The sequence below is a fragment of the Fusarium verticillioides genome, chromosome 5 (genome assembly GCF_000149555.1).
Source record: "Fusarium verticillioides 7600 chromosome 5, whole genome shotgun sequence".
Taxonomy (NCBI): domain Eukaryota; kingdom Fungi; phylum Ascomycota; class Sordariomycetes; order Hypocreales; family Nectriaceae; genus Fusarium; species Fusarium verticillioides.
In genome coordinates, this window is record NC_031679.1 from 3217658 (window position 1) to 3232590 (window position 14933).

The following is a 14933-nucleotide window of genomic DNA, read 5'->3' on the forward strand; positions in this document are numbered from 1 at the left end:
AAGCAATCACAGACGTAAGCTCGGAGTATTTAAAAATTTAATTCTTGGCATAATTAACGTGAACTTGTGAAGGGCGAAAACAAGAGTAAAGCTAATAACAGAACTATCAAAGTAGTTTCACCCCCTGATCTGAAGGGTCGAATCTTGTCAAGACTCGATGTACATACATACGTCCTAAGGTTGAAACAAGCCTTTATTTTCGGACAACCTCAATAACCTTTTCGACGCCACAAACACATGACCATGTTTTGACTTGGCCAGGGTCAACGCATTCTTCTTGGAACTTAAACGTCTTGAAATGAGACTGTGCATTGGTTGACAAGCTATACCCTGGACATGTCAGCCACGAGGCGAGATCACGATCGCAAAACAAGCATCCAGTATAATAGATACGCGGGCGGGTCACAGCATAAACGAGCTTTAGACTCTATGATGCGATTTTAAACCAGCCACAAGAGCTCGAAACAAGGTACTTATGAATGCATATCCAGAAAGAACTCCAACAAGAGAAAAAAACACATGTGAAACAAGAGCGTGAGCTTCTGTCCTAAAGATTACTATTCATACACGAATAGGCAGTCTTCGAATGGTTTTATAAACGGCCTTTTCTTGAGTAACCAAGGCTGTTATCACAACCTCGCTCAGGTCTATTGGCGAACGTTATATAAACCACGTGGAAACTCTACATCATTATAACCACTTCCCCGCGTTCTATCGTGTAATGGATACCAGAAATGTCTACAAGAAGATTGAGGGAGAGTTAACGTTCGTGAGTCAACCAACTCAACAAAGGCGGCACCAATGAAGCTATTGAGCCGACCCGATGCTTCTGATGGCCGAGATCGTCAGAGCGAATGGCAAGACCAAAAGGCGAGTTTCTCGTCACCTGGTACCTCGGACTTTGACTTTGACATGTAAATGGCTTTGAGAACAAGACAGAGTTGTCATTGATCCAACCACCACGCTGCATAACACGATTTCCCCGCAAAGTATACAGGAAGAAGCCCCGAGATGCCACGTGAATTGATCTATTTAGAAGAGGACTCGTCCTCGAGAGGGCCTTGAAATGGTTCCCTCAGTGCTTTCCGAGGTTCTGCTTCCAATGGGCTTGCAATATCCGTCATCTTATATCACTGGACCATTAATACGCAGCCGAAATGGAAACGATTGACGAAATTCAGGGTGAGCCTCGCTTCGACCCTACACAGCAAGATGCCAAACCTCCTGGAGCCAAGACGAGATCAACAACTGCAGTGCTACAAAATCCACTGGCCAGCATGACGCATGACGAGTTGGTCGCCGATGCAAGGAACTTCGCCCAAGATAAGGGGCTGGATACCTGCATTTCCTGGTTTACCAAAGGCGCACTCATAGCCAAAGTCATCAACACGCCGAAGGGATACGAATCCATAGAGGAGTTGACCGAGGAGGACAAGGAGCTCCTGAGGAACGAAGATGACCATCGTTGGAAGTCTCAGCCAAAGATGCTTTACTTCCTCTGCGCATTGTGTGCGGGTTGCGCTATTGTGCAGGGCATGGATCAGACAGTCATCAACGGTGCACAGGTAAGTCCTCCCTGACTATCGAGAGACAAACAGACTAACAATCCAGCACTTCTACTTCGAAGAGTACAACATCAAAGATAGAGCGCTGCAAGGTCTGACAAACGGCGCACCATATGCCTCTGCTGCCCTCGTCGGATGCTGGCTCAACGCCCCCTTGAACAGATTCTTTGGCCGACGAGGAACCATCGCCTTTTCCTGTCTCTTTGCTTTCGTCACAGGAATATGGCAAGCTGCTGCTAACAGTTGGATATGTCTAATCATTGCACGCTTCACCCTCGGGCTTGCAGTTGGCGCCAAATCAAGCACCACTCCCGTATATGCAGCTGAATGTGCACCCAAGGCAGTTCGAGGCGCCTTGACTATGATGTGGCAGATGTGGACGGCCTTTGGCATCATGCTCGGCTTTGCTTCCTCTTTAGCTTTCCAGAATCTCACGTGGCCGAACCAGTACGCACCTTGGAGATGGATGATTGGTTCAACGTCTCTTCCACCATTGATCGTTGGTCTTCTGGTCTTCCTTCTCCCTGAGAGTCCGCGTTGGTACATGGATAGGGGAGAATTCCAGAAGGCATACCATTCGCTTAGGAAGCTTCGTCGCGCTGACCTCCAAGCTGCTCGGGATCTCTATCTCGCTTGGAAGTTCTTGGAGGCCGAGCAAAAGACCAAAGAAGGCCGGAAAGGTTTGAAGGAGCTCTTCAAAGTACGGAGGAACTGGAGAGCTGCGCAGTCTTCGTGGTTCTGTATGCTCATGCAGCAGTTCTGTGGCGGTATGTCCGAAAACCCATATCTTGATTACTATGTAACTAACAAGTCTACAGTTAATGTGATCGCATACTACAGCACAAAGATCTTTACAGATGCAGGCTATACCCGATCTCAGGCCCTCCTGGCCTCATTCGGTGGCGGTGCCATCAACTGGATCTTTGCGCTGCCTGCAATTTGGACGATTGATACCTTTGGCCGCCGCAACCTCCTGTTAGTCACGTTCCCCATGATGAGTGCTTGCCTGTATTGGACCGGTTCATGCTTCGGGATTGAAGACAACGGCCTTCGTCTTCCTCTCATCGCCACCAGTATTTACATCTTCATGGCCGTTTACTCACCTGGTCTCGGTCCTGTTCCCTTTACCTATAGCGCGGAGGCATTCCCCTTGCATATCCGGGCTCTTGGTATGGCCTCAGCAACATCAATCACCTGGTCATTCAACTTTTTACTCAGCTTTACGTGGCCTATGATGGAAAAGGCATTTAAATCCTCGGGCGCCTTTTACTGGTATGCCACGTGGAACATCATCGGATTCGTGTTTACGTATTTCCTGCTTCCAGAGACGAAGGCACTGTCGTTGGAAGAACTCGATATTGTGTTTAGTGTTCGGAACCGTGATCATGTTCGATACTACTTCAGGCGAATGGGATGGTACGCAAAGCGGCTCACGGGTCGGGGCCCGGATGCAATGCCGCCGTTATATGAGTTGGAGGATTCTGGGGTGGTATTAGTGGCCGAAATGGCAGTCAAAGAGACGAATGCCTCATCTGTCTAAGAGGTAGTCGTGACTCGTGAGTTCGATGCAATGGATTGGGGCATTTTCTCAGATTACCGGCTAGGGTTTTCGATTGATATGGGGTTGCAGGACTTGGGCCAGATTCAGCTGGTATCTCTTTATAAATATTGGGCTCTTTTTGAAACGGGTTACGAGAGGGGCGTAACCTCTAGGGTTCATGGTCTAAATGTTCAACGACGTGTTACTGTCTTTTAGGACGTCTTCATAACAGGTCTCGATATCTCACCAATACCCCTTTTTTTTTTTTTTTTTTTTTTTTTTTTTTTTTTTTTTTTTTATTTTTCGCCTCGATTGTTTAAGTAGGAAGCTCAAACGAAGGCTCAGACTGATTATGAATCAATTTTGTCGATTGCGAATCTCATCAAGGAAGACCATAAACAAAAGTTCCGGAGCATATCGTCTCAAAGTGTAGGGTGACAATAAGATGAGCACTTCGCCATGAATGAAAGATCGTCAGTCAAGACATTATAGAGCTCAGGCACCAACTCTGAAGAAGTCACATATGTAATTCAGTTTGCTGTTGACTGCTACTTGGTGATTTCGAAAGATAAACTCGTATCTGGCAAGCTCTCAACATCATGACTCAAGACCTACCTAGATATCGTTCAATTTGACTGTTGTGTATGAGTTTTATTTGAGGGTAGAGCTTGGGGTCCCCTGTACCTAGCTGTGTTACCCACCGTAGATAGCTCGCCATAGTGGAGACCAATCACTGTGAGATCCCAGCCGAGGCTTGCGAAGTACGTCTTATCACTGAGTGACGAGACGGGATCTTCATTCCAAAGCTCTCAACTCCTCTTTTACCTTTCATATCTTGTAGGCCTCCATCCATTGACATTGTGAAGCCTCACAACAAGAAGCAACAATGGATGAAAAGGCACAACTTCCGCCTTACAGCTCCGTTTCGCTTCCAGCGCCCGTTGGCCTTCATCCTGGTCAACAGCGGAACAGACGGTTGTTGCGTCGCTCACGCGGTATCAGGCTCTTTGCTCTAGCCTGTTTGACCTTCATTGTCTTTGCCCAGTGGCGACAGCTCGCACCGCGAAACAAGACTACTTTGTCTATCCAGAAACTCAATGAAGATCTCGAGACGTGTAAGAAGTTCCGTGTCAAGCCGCAAGACCCGCCTGGTCTCGGTCGAGATAAGAATGCTCGTTATATCGACGGCGGCAAGCCCACTTTGATCAAGAACGCTACTATCTGGATTGGAGAGCCCGTCGAAGGAACCAGTGAAGAGGATGCGTATGCTGGCAAGGGCTGGGAGTGGGTGCAGGGTGATGTCTTTCTCGAGAAGGGTCTCATTCAACGCGTTGAGGAGGACATCAAGACTGCTTCGCTACCTGATGACACAATTATCTACGAAGCCCATGGCCGCCGTCTGACCAGCGGTATTGTTGACACTCACAGCCACGCTGGCGTCTATCCATTGCCCTCTCTGGAGGGAAACTCAGATGGCAATGAGATGTCGGATAACATCACACCTTGGGCTCGAGCGATTGACTCTTTGCTCCCGCTTGACCCGCAAATTGAAGTCATCAAGTCAGGCGGTGTTACAACTTCTCTTATCCTTCCTGGTTCCGGCAATAATATCGGTGGAGAGGCCTATGTCATCAAGCATGCAGTTGGCAAACCTGATGGCCGCAAGGAAATCAGCGCAGTGGACTTGCTCGCCGACCCAGACCGCAACTGGCGATATATGAAGATGGCATGTGGTGAGAACGCGAAGCGTGTTCATGGCCGGGTTGGAAACAGGCCATTCAGTCGTATGGGTGAAAGCTACGAGTTCCGCCACGCTTTTGAGCAAGCAAGAGATTTGATCCAGAAGCAGGATGACTGGTGCGCCAAGGCTGAGTCTCAGGGTGTTGAGTCCTTGGATGAGTATCTTCCAGGCGAGATTGCCTGGGAGGCTCTCACCGCTGCGCTTCGTGGTCAGGTTCATATCAACACACATTGTTACACGATCCCCGACTTGGAGGCTATGGTGGATCACACCAACGAGTTCAAGTTCCCTGTCCGAGCCTTCCATCATGCTCACCAGACCTATCTGGTTCCAGAGGTAAGATCGTGTTGTGTTGAAAGGCTTCTCATGTTAACTTTTGTTAGATCCTCAAGCGAACCTGGGGCGGACGTCCTCCTGCATCTGCTCTATTCGCCGATAACATGTTTTACAAGACCGAAGCATACATTGGCTCTGAGTATGCTGGAAAGATCCTCCACGAGAACAACCTCACAGTAGTGTATGTCAGCGACAACCCTGTGATTAACGCACAGCATGTCCTTTTTGAGGCTGCCAAGGCTTATCATTACGGCCTTCCTTACCATGTCGCACTAGCCAGTGTGACATCTGCTCCCGCTGAACTTCTCGGTTTGGGCAAGCGTCTAGGAAAAGTCAAGCTTGGCTTTGATGCCGACGTTGCTGTCTGGGATAGTGACCCTCTTAGCGTTGGCGCAACTCCTGTGCAAGTCTGGATTGACGGCACAGCCCAGTTCGAGGACCCTATTGAGCTGATGAAGTCACAAGAAGCAGCTGCATTTGTGGAGAAGCCTACCGAGATTGTTGAGGAGCCAAGCAAGCTCGATACTGTACTCTTCACTGGTGTCAAGAAAGTGTTCCTTGAAGATGAGAAGACTTACGAGTGTCAAGACAAGCCGGTCAACGTGGTCGTACAGAATGGCAAGATTTCTTGCATTGGTACTTGCGACCAGGAGTTCCAAGCTGTGGCTGCAACTGGCGCTAAGACCATTGCGCTCAAGAATGGTTATTTGACCCGATCCTTCACAGCTGTGGGCGGTACTCTGGGCCTCAGCGAGATTGATGCTGAGGACGCAACTAACAACGGACCCAACCCATTGATCTTCTCTCGGGCTATCGATGGTCTTGCTCTTGACTCCAAGAAGTTGCACGTTGCCTCTCGATATGGAGTCACCAGGGCCGTCTCAGCACCAGTCTTTGTAGGTGGTGCAACTCATTTCGGTACCAGCGTCGGATTCCTGACTTCAGCATTGACGACCCTCGAAGAAGGTGCAGTTTTTGCTCCCGACCTGGCAGTTCACTACACTCTGGATCTGAACGTCAGAGGTTCAACCAGCTACTCAGCCGCTTTCGGTGGATTGAGAAACAAGTTACTTACAGCTGCTACAACTCCGGAACCTGCGAGCAATCCGTTCTCAGAAGCGGCGTACCTCAAGAAGGTGATCAGTGGCGAGCAAGTTTTGGCCCTCACCATCAACAGTGCAGATGGCATTGCAACAGCTCTTAGAATCAAGTCTGAGATCGAGGGTGTCCTCGCAGCAGCAGACTCAAGCAAGAGAGCTGGAGGTCTCAAACTGGCCATCATTGGTGGTGCTGAGTCTCACCTGGTGGCCAAGGAACTTGGAGAGGCTGGTGTTGGAGTCATCCTTTCGCCGCTGCAGGCGAAGGGTGAAAGCTGGGACTCACGCCGCGCCCTGACCGGTGCGCCACTCACCAATGGTACAACCATAGATGCATTGGTTGACGCAGGCGTAGTTGCTGCGATTGGACTGCAAGAAGACTGGGAGCTCCGTGACTTGGGATTTGCAGCTGGCACTGCATTCAAGAATGGAGGTGGACGATTGAATGAGAAAGAAGCTATTAATCTTGTGAGTAGTAACATTTACAAGATCCTGGGGGCAGATGAGGAGTCATTCAAGGACTCTGGTCACTTTATGGTGACTGAGGGTAGTCCTCTTGAGATTGGATCGAGAATCAAGGCTGTTGGGCATGGCAGGGGTGATGTATCTGTGTTTATCTAGGTGTATCTTTGATAGCGTACGAGTCGCGATTAAGTATTGGATGAATCCATGCGCTTATCCAGAAAATCCATCATGGGGATGGTTTCTTTAAAATTCACTCCCAAGGTCAAGATATGAGAATCGAGTAAGAAGTTACGTCATTCATATTTTACCTGAGCTTTAGTAAAATATTCATAATACAGTATTATGATAGTTAAGTACAATATATCCTCTCGATAAACCCTTTCTCATCTCCTTTGATTTGAATGTTGTTGTAGATTTATAAGATGAGTGGCAACTTGCAGATAGATGAGGCCATCGCCAACAGAAATACAGTGGGGGCCGAGCCTTCGGGAAGCGGGGATGGATTACAAACAGTGACGCGCGGGAACAGAGTGGAGCATCGCGCGCGGGTAATGACCAAGGGCGATTCCATTGGCTGATTTCTTGAATCTCGTCGATTTCGGCAGAGGTTTTCGGGGGTAGAACGCGGAAAAGGGAAAATGCTCCACAAGCCATGATGGCCCCCGTTATCATGGGACAAGAGGATAAATAGCTTGAGGACCCCGCCATGATGAATGAGCTTGACACAGTAGAATCCTACAAAGTACAGTATAGCAGTCGACAAATAGCTGTTCATGTGGAATTGGCCTCTTGTTGCACGAAGAACTTTGTCCTCATCTTTATTCAAGTCGTTTTCAAGACACTCACATTCATCCGCCATGTCAAAGGTTGCCCCTGTAATTGCGCTATCCCATGGCGGTGGTAAGTCAACACCATATGATCTGCCTCGATTACCGATATAGCTGACACGATTAGGCCCGATGCCTGTTCTCGGTGACCCTAAACATGAAAGCATTGTCTACTCCCTAAAGAACCGCGTCCCCAAGATCCTCAAGCTTGGCACTCCAGATCAACCCCGAGCCATCATCCTCGTCACTGCTCACTGGTCGACGGCAAAGCCCACCATCTCATCAGGCGCATCTCATAAGTTACTCTACGACTACTACGGGTTCCCTCGTGAATCATACTCTCTCAAGTACCCAGCGCCAGGACACCCAGAGATCGCAAACGAGATCGCCGATGCTCTACGCGGAGAAGGTCTTACACCTGAGTTGGATGACGAGCGAGGATGGGACCACGGAGTTTTTATTCCGCTCCTGCTCGTCCATCCCAAAGCCGACATCCCCGTAGTCCAGGTCTCAGTCTTGAGTCAGAGGATCCCGAGGAACATCTCCGCATGGGCGCAGCACTGCGAAAACTGCGAGCCAATAACATCGCCGTCGTTGGTTCAGGATTTGCAAGCTTTCATAACATTCGCGCCATGATGATGCTGGGTAGCTCGGGGCCTGAACAGCAACGTCAATTCCGAACTTTGTCTGATGAATGGAACAACACATTGACTGAGGCGACACTCAAGAAGGACACAAATGAGCGGTGGAAGGCTCTCAAGGGTTGGAGGAAATTTCCATATGCTGATATGATGCACCCGCCTAATGGAGGAGAGCACTTTATGCCATTGCTTGTGTGCGCGGGAGCAGCAAGGGAGGGAGAAGAGACGAGGAAGTACAACGATGAGTATGTTGGAGTTGAGATCAGTACATTTTACTGGGGAGCGGAGGAAGAGAGCAAACTGTAGATATTTACGAATTTAGCATTGTTGAATAGAGTATCATGGTTATTTGGTATGCTTGTTCTAAGCCAAGCTTGAGTGTGGGTGCCCCCATGTCAGAACCTCAATTGGTAACTCCATCTCACTCCCATTGGAACAGAGATCCCTACCAATCCCCTGATTTACAGGTACAAATACCTCTGACAGCAGGTTACATGCAATAGGAAAGATGTGCACCCTGTACAGTGCTGCAAATGCAGGCAGAATATCAGCATCGAGAAGCCGCCTCAAAACCCACTATTCATGACCCGCTGCCGTCATCACGGGCTTGGCTCGCCCAGTTCGCCGTTGTCAAGAGTCTTAGCTGACGTCAAGACGAAGAAAAGATCAAGTCTATAGAATATCAGAGTCCGAGAAAACTCTTGTACAATTGCATATTCTAATATTGTAGAAAATGTTCAAAACTGGATTTCGGCCGTTGTCTTGCCGTTTAAATACATCCAACGCTGCAAAGCATCTCCCACGCTTCACTGCCCCTCCAAAACCCTGCATACAACCTCACATCCGTACACTTACACCTTCACCACTACAAAAGCTCTATACAACAGCGAGCAGCATGGGTCAGCATTACAAGCCCACCATCGACGCACAAGTCGTCAAAGTCTTTGTTCTCGAGACCGATACTCCTCATCCTGACACTCAAACCGAGCGCGGTTCGTTTGGTGAGATTCTGCATCGCCATTTTTCAGAGGCTGGAAGCAAGCATCATCCTCCGCTGGGCGTTGAGACAGAGCAGGTCTTTGCCGTGACAGAAGAGGGTGGTCGCATGCCCAAGGTGGAGGAGTTTGAGGGTTACGATGGGCTGCTCATTACGGGCAGTATGTATGACGCGCATGGCGATAACCAGTGGATTCATGACTTGCTCCATCTTTTGAAGCGTGAGTAGCTCATCATTTCTCTCTTTGGATGTAAACTCACTGTTTCTAGAACTATGGACCAAGCGTCCCGATTTTCACTTCACGGGCGTTTGCTTTGGCCACCAGGTTCTCTCCCGTCTTCTAGGAGGCAAAGTCGGCCCTTCACCTACAAACGACTGGGAACTTGGTCACAATGCGATCACTCTGACGCCCGTAGGCAAGCGCCTCTTCCGCACACACGATGATAAAGTCTACCTCCATCAAATGCACCAAGATCAAGTCCTCGAAGCCCCCTCCGTTGAATCATCAAACGGCCTTCTCGAGCCTGACACCGACGTTCATGTCTGGGGCACAAGTAATCACACATCCGTTCAGGGATTATATATCCCCAAACGACTGTTCACATCTCAGGCGCATCTGGCGTTTGACGAAGACATGGTCAAGAGACAGATTCAGATGAGAATTGATAGTGGTGGGATCAAGGATCTAGAGCATGCGGATCGAGCGGCTGAGACGGCGGATCTGGACCATGATGGAGAGCAAGTTGCGTCAGCAATTCTGAGGTTGTTTAGGTACGACGATGATGGTATGTCGTGGGACTGAGCTGGCTTGCATAGACAGGAAGATAGATGGCAATAATTTGGGTAAAAAGACCTAAAATGAGGTCTAATATCATGATCCCTTTCCCTTCGGCTATTAGATCAGATAGTTGATGACATTGAATAAATTTTCTCAAACATCATCATCTATATTTGAATACACACTGAATCAAGGAGTTTCTCTACTTTATAGATCGAATCATAGTTAAGATAAGTGGCAAAATCCATGGGAAATTCACCAGCTATAATTTATACCAAATAGCTTCTGCTTGCGGACACTACATCGCATTTATTGACATCGAGCTCGGTCTAAGCTACAAGAAACACCATATCTGACCTGTAGCCGTTTTTCGCCTCCAGGTATAAAACCGGCACCTCCACGAGCTTGAGTAAGACGAAGAGAAATGCCTAAGGATCTGCTGCTCTTACAATAGGTTGCCCGAGCATAGTCCAATTGAATCAGTTTGTTGTATCAAGTTCGAAAGGTGTGATACTCGGCGACGTTCTCAATACAGCCCATGATCGACACGCCGAGGGTTAAATGATGTTGCTTTTGTGTTATAGCATATCGTTTGAAGTGGTTTTCAATGGGCTTGTCACAAAACTTGCTTGATTATAAGATGATTATAAGAAACATCGAAATAAAGGCGTGCGGTGCTCCAAATGTTGGTACCTTTCGTTGGACGACTTGAAGCCAACGCTTCGTAGGGAAAGCTTTCACATGAACCTAGTCAGAGTCTCAAAGCTTTAGGCTTTTCTTTCAGAGTCTTGATGATCATTGTGAACCTTTCGCTATTAGTAGCGAGGTTATAATTCACAAGTCGGGCCTAGAAGTATACATGTTCTCGCTTTGTCGGCTTCTATATCTCATAAAATTGTTCTGGGTATTGAAGTCGCTTGGTGTGATATGCTCTACTGTGAAGTAGCCTTTCACCACGCCAGAGTAGAAAAGAACTTTGTGTATGGATGGACGAGGCTATATGTTGCCAATGTTTCTAAAGATTAAGGTCAGTATGCCATTTGAGTGCCAAGTAATCGACAACGTAACTGTATGAAGAACGGAACAAGGAACGGGCAGAGCCTGTTCTGAACCACCGGTCCATACCAGTGGTATAGTCACGTCCTGAGTTAAGTAACTCTTACCATTGAGAGCACCTGAAAAGCTGGTGGTCAAAGGTAGTGTCGAGAGTAGAAATTAGTCGTCAGGATCTTCTTGATCTCGGTTGTGCCTCCGCTTCTTTTAAACACATGGATGAGGGCTGTGCCCAAACATCTTTGTTACACGGATGAGGGCTCTCAAGACTTGTTGCGAAAGCGGATTTAGCATTTTTAAGGATGGCCTTGCTAGCTAGAGCCCAAGTCATGGCGAAGGTAGTCAAAGGAGGAAGCCTTGGTTGAGATGTGCTCTTTCTTTATGAATCTGTCTCCTCGATTTGTTATGTGAAGTGATGATGATATATACAATTGAGTGATTCGGCTGGTCCTGCGAGATAGCAGTGATGTACTGAATAATAAAGGGCTCGCATCAGCATAGAACCTTTCGCCATATGGGAAGAATGAAATATAGAACTATCAGTTCCAAGGCAAGGTATAATATGTGACAATCTCTCATATAGGGATACAATTAATTGAGAAGAAAGAGAAGACTGAAGGAGGCATTTGCGTAGTATTTATACAGGAAGATTTTCGCAAAAATCGTTGAGATACGTCACTCTAAGTGCAAGTTTGTGCTTGAGTTCACAATCTTGAGCCTGAAAACACAAAGATCACATAGTTTTACTTCAAGCTGATCTCGGCATTGTCTGTCGTTTTCTTCAAAGCTTTTAGTCGCTTTGATTTACTCGAGTTTGCTTGACTTGAGTTATGCGCCGTACTGGCAACTTACAAATTTGAGTGTTGATGGCAATCACCCAGTTTCCGCAGTTATGAAAAGTATAAGCATACATCAATTGGTATTAAGTAAATCTCATTTATGATCCATATACACAAACGCATTTCCCAAACTCGCTAATTCAGAATGCCAATCCTATTTTTAACATCAATCATGAAGCTGTAAGCTTCTTCAGCTCCGGCAATGCCCACTGTTTCATCCATCGTGACTCCAGTAGGTCTTTAGCTGTTATCCTATCCTCAGGGCGGAAGGTAATTATCTTCTTCATCATATCAATAAAAGCCTCCTTCTCATCCCTTGACATGGGCTTCATGCCGCTCTCCTTTCGTCCTTGTTGTACACAGCGCTCAAAGCGGTCATCCCATGTGTAACCGCCCTGAGTAGTGGCTTGTGTGGCCGCCTCTTCTTCGACGTCCTCGACCCAGTACTCTGATCGCTTAGCGCCGTAGGCAGACCACTCATCTGGGATTTCACCAAGAAGGTCAATTTGGTCTTGGAGGATGTCATCTTCTGAGAGGGTCCAGGCGTCGAATAGCGGGCGTTGTCCGACGATGTTCCAGAGGAGACAGCCAAGACTCCAAATATCGGAGCTGAACGAGAGAGGTTGACACACATCGGGGAATTGAGTTTCGGGTGCCCGGTAGCGAATCGGAGCGTTGGAATATTGGCGCTTTTCTTGACTTGGTAAATAGGACTCGCCGAAATCGCCCAGTAAGATCTTTGCATCTGCCAGAGCTACATCCTCGCTCTTTTGGCCAAGCCAGATTGGCAGCACAGCGTTTCGCGGTGCATTTTCGTCAAGAGGAAGTCCGTCGAGTCTCGTCACAGGGACTGTCGCTGGATGACTATGTCGCTCATGAAGTTGATCTGGCGATAATTGCTTGATTCGGTCCGGAAGCTGGAGCAAGATGTTGTCGAGGTGGAGGTCGCCGTGTACTACACCGCCCTCATGGAGGTACGCGATGGACTGCACAACCTGAGCGGCGATGGCTCGGGCAGTCCGTGGCTGAAAGAGTCTTGTGAAAGAGGCGTCCTTCGCAAGGCGTAGCGACATCATCGCCGGGTCGTTAACCAGACAGGTGTGTCTTCCATTGGGACCATCGAAGTGAAAGTTATCGGTGACATGTCTAATGAGAGACCTTCCGGGATGTTTCTTCCCAGCTTTGGCTTCCAGACGCTGAAGGACATCGACTTCTGTTGAGTCTTCACCGAAATCTGCTAGTACAATCTTCAATGCGGCATACTTCTGTTTCAAGATGTCCCATGAGAGCCAGACAGTTGAGTATCCACCGTGGCCGAGCTTGTTGAGGACCAGGTAGCGGTCGTTGATGGTTTCACCTAGGGATACGGGGTGGAAGCCTCCAAGGCGGTACTGTTCGAGGTTTTCGACATGTTCGATGTAGTTGTAGTTGTAGCCCATGTTGATCAGTCTAGTGTTGTGGTCTTCCATCATCATAGCTGGCTGTGTTGTTTGAGTGGTGACGGTAGCTAAGCCACGAGTGGCAGCTTTTGAGATGAGGCCATTGAAAGGAAAAGACCTCTTTCTCGCTCCAGACATGAGGTTGAGTGATGGTCGCCGCAGCGACTTGAGACTGCAAGTAGCCATTTCCACGAAGAGGTTATCGTCTATTGGTGTGGGTATTTCTTGTGTCCATGGGCGTATTCAGAAATGGGGCCATTCCGTTACTAGGTAGATGCAGTAGGTGTAGTAGGTATAATAGGAAAAGATGCAATTTATTCTATAGGTAAAGAGAACGAGAGACAGGAGATAGATATAGGAAGGGGAGGAATGCAAGAGTTTATGAGTAACACGCAGAAGCCGAAATCCGGGGTAGAATGTGCTAAACTGTTACTCATAGCTCGGAGCTATCATGGGTCACTCTCGGCTCAAGGGAAGTGGATACGGGGGCCGGGCCAGAGCCTGAGGCATCATTTCGGCCAAGTTCCGTGTTACGGTGTAAGACTCTGTTTATATCTAATATGAACAGTCACATTGAATCGCCAGTTTCACGCGTTAGCGTTGTATTCTTCCCGGGGGTTGATTGTTGTCCACGGGAGTTGACGGGAGGGAGAGACTCTGAAGCTTCTTCTGTATCTTGACCTTGTTTGGTGGGCCGCGGTTGAGATCGGGCAAGTTTAGTCGAGGAAGCTAGAAAAACCGTCGAGTCGTGTGACTCTCTAGACGAGTATCAGGAGTAAATTGGTATCCGGCATGTTTAATCAGGGGGATAATTGTGTGATTTGGGTGAGAAATTGGGCATCTGCAGTATCATCATGATATGATACAGTGCCATTGATAGGGAAAGTAGCCATTCATTTCTGTGCCTGATGATACATTGATAGATGCCGGTTTCATACACCCGGCCAGAGTCTCCACACTCCAGCTCCAGCTCCAACAGCAGCTTCAAAATCTGGGGTAAGCTATTGATAGATCCTTCAGTTGCTTGGCAACTCCGTCTACAAGTGACTCTAATAAATTCATCACTCAGAACATCTTGAACAATACAATGAGGACCCAGCATCTCCTCGTTAACTATCACATTTAATGTTGCAAGACTTGACTTTGATCAACCCATGCAATTGCCCAATCAGCATCAGTCACACTTTCTTGACCGCCATCATATGATGCATAAGATCAGCTATAACAACCATGCAACAATTGGCTTATTCGTAGCAAGAGAGTGTTCAATTATGTTACCTTGAGGGCGTTATCAGGAGATCGTCCTCTAAAAATGTTCGATATTATGGGTCGACTTACGAGTTCTCGATTCTCAAACGAGCCTCAAACAGCTTTTTGATGCGGCCGATGCTGGGCCGGTATTCTATCAATAGCTTGCAATCCATTCTGATAACTTATTATCACTCCATAGCAATGCAGTCAGTGTTTTAGGCATTGGATCGTTCTCGGCACATCTCGGTTTCCGGTTGCCCTGTCTCTTGTATCACATGATGGTGACTTACTTGGAAATACTGGCAGTGGTTATGGCTGACAGGGCGAGCTGGTGTCTTGGCGATCGCTACTCGAATTACAACCT

The 14933-nt window shown here is 47.9% G+C and overlaps 5 protein-coding genes across 5 annotated transcripts; 4 read left to right on the forward strand and 1 right to left on the reverse strand.

Annotated features, from left to right (window-relative positions):
- Positions 1-1157: 1157 nt before the first annotated feature.
- Positions 1158-3105, forward strand: FVEG_09098 (hypothetical protein; the record flags this gene model as incomplete). The annotated part of the gene is made up of 3 exons (XM_018898019.1): positions 1158-1565; positions 1612-2332; positions 2384-3105. The coding sequence occupies 3 exons, from the start codon at positions 1158-1160 to the stop codon at positions 3103-3105; spliced, it is 1851 nt and encodes a 616-aa protein (XP_018755809.1).
- Positions 3106-3887: 782 nt separating this feature from the next.
- FVEG_09099 (hypothetical protein) lies at positions 3888-7123 on the forward strand. The gene is made up of 2 exons (XM_018898020.1): positions 3888-5182; positions 5230-7123. The coding sequence occupies exons 1-2, from the start codon at positions 3992-3994 to the stop codon at positions 6898-6900; spliced, it is 2862 nt and encodes a 953-aa protein (XP_018755810.1). The 5' UTR covers positions 3888-3991; the 3' UTR covers positions 6901-7123.
- Positions 7124-7356: 233 nt separating this feature from the next.
- Positions 7357-8556, forward strand: FVEG_09100 (hypothetical protein). The gene has a single exon (XM_018898021.1). The coding sequence runs from the start codon at positions 8012-8014 to the stop codon at positions 8516-8518; it is 507 nt and encodes a 168-aa protein (XP_018755811.1). The 5' UTR covers positions 7357-8011; the 3' UTR covers positions 8519-8556.
- A 346-nt stretch (positions 8557-8902) lies between these two features.
- FVEG_09101 (hypothetical protein) lies at positions 8903-10184 on the forward strand. The gene is made up of 2 exons (XM_018898022.1): positions 8903-9429; positions 9479-10184. The coding sequence occupies exons 1-2, from the start codon at positions 8946-8948 to the stop codon at positions 10009-10011; spliced, it is 1017 nt and encodes a 338-aa protein (XP_018755812.1). The 5' UTR covers positions 8903-8945; the 3' UTR covers positions 10012-10184.
- A 1746-nt stretch (positions 10185-11930) lies between these two features.
- FVEG_09102 (CMGC/SRPK protein kinase) lies at positions 11931-13804 on the reverse strand. The gene has a single exon (XM_018898023.1). It carries the CDS (start codon positions 13502-13504, stop codon positions 12050-12052), a length of 1455 nt encoding a protein of 484 aa, XP_018755813.1. The 5' UTR covers positions 13505-13804; the 3' UTR covers positions 11931-12049.
- Between the last annotated feature and the right edge of the window lie 1129 nt (positions 13805-14933).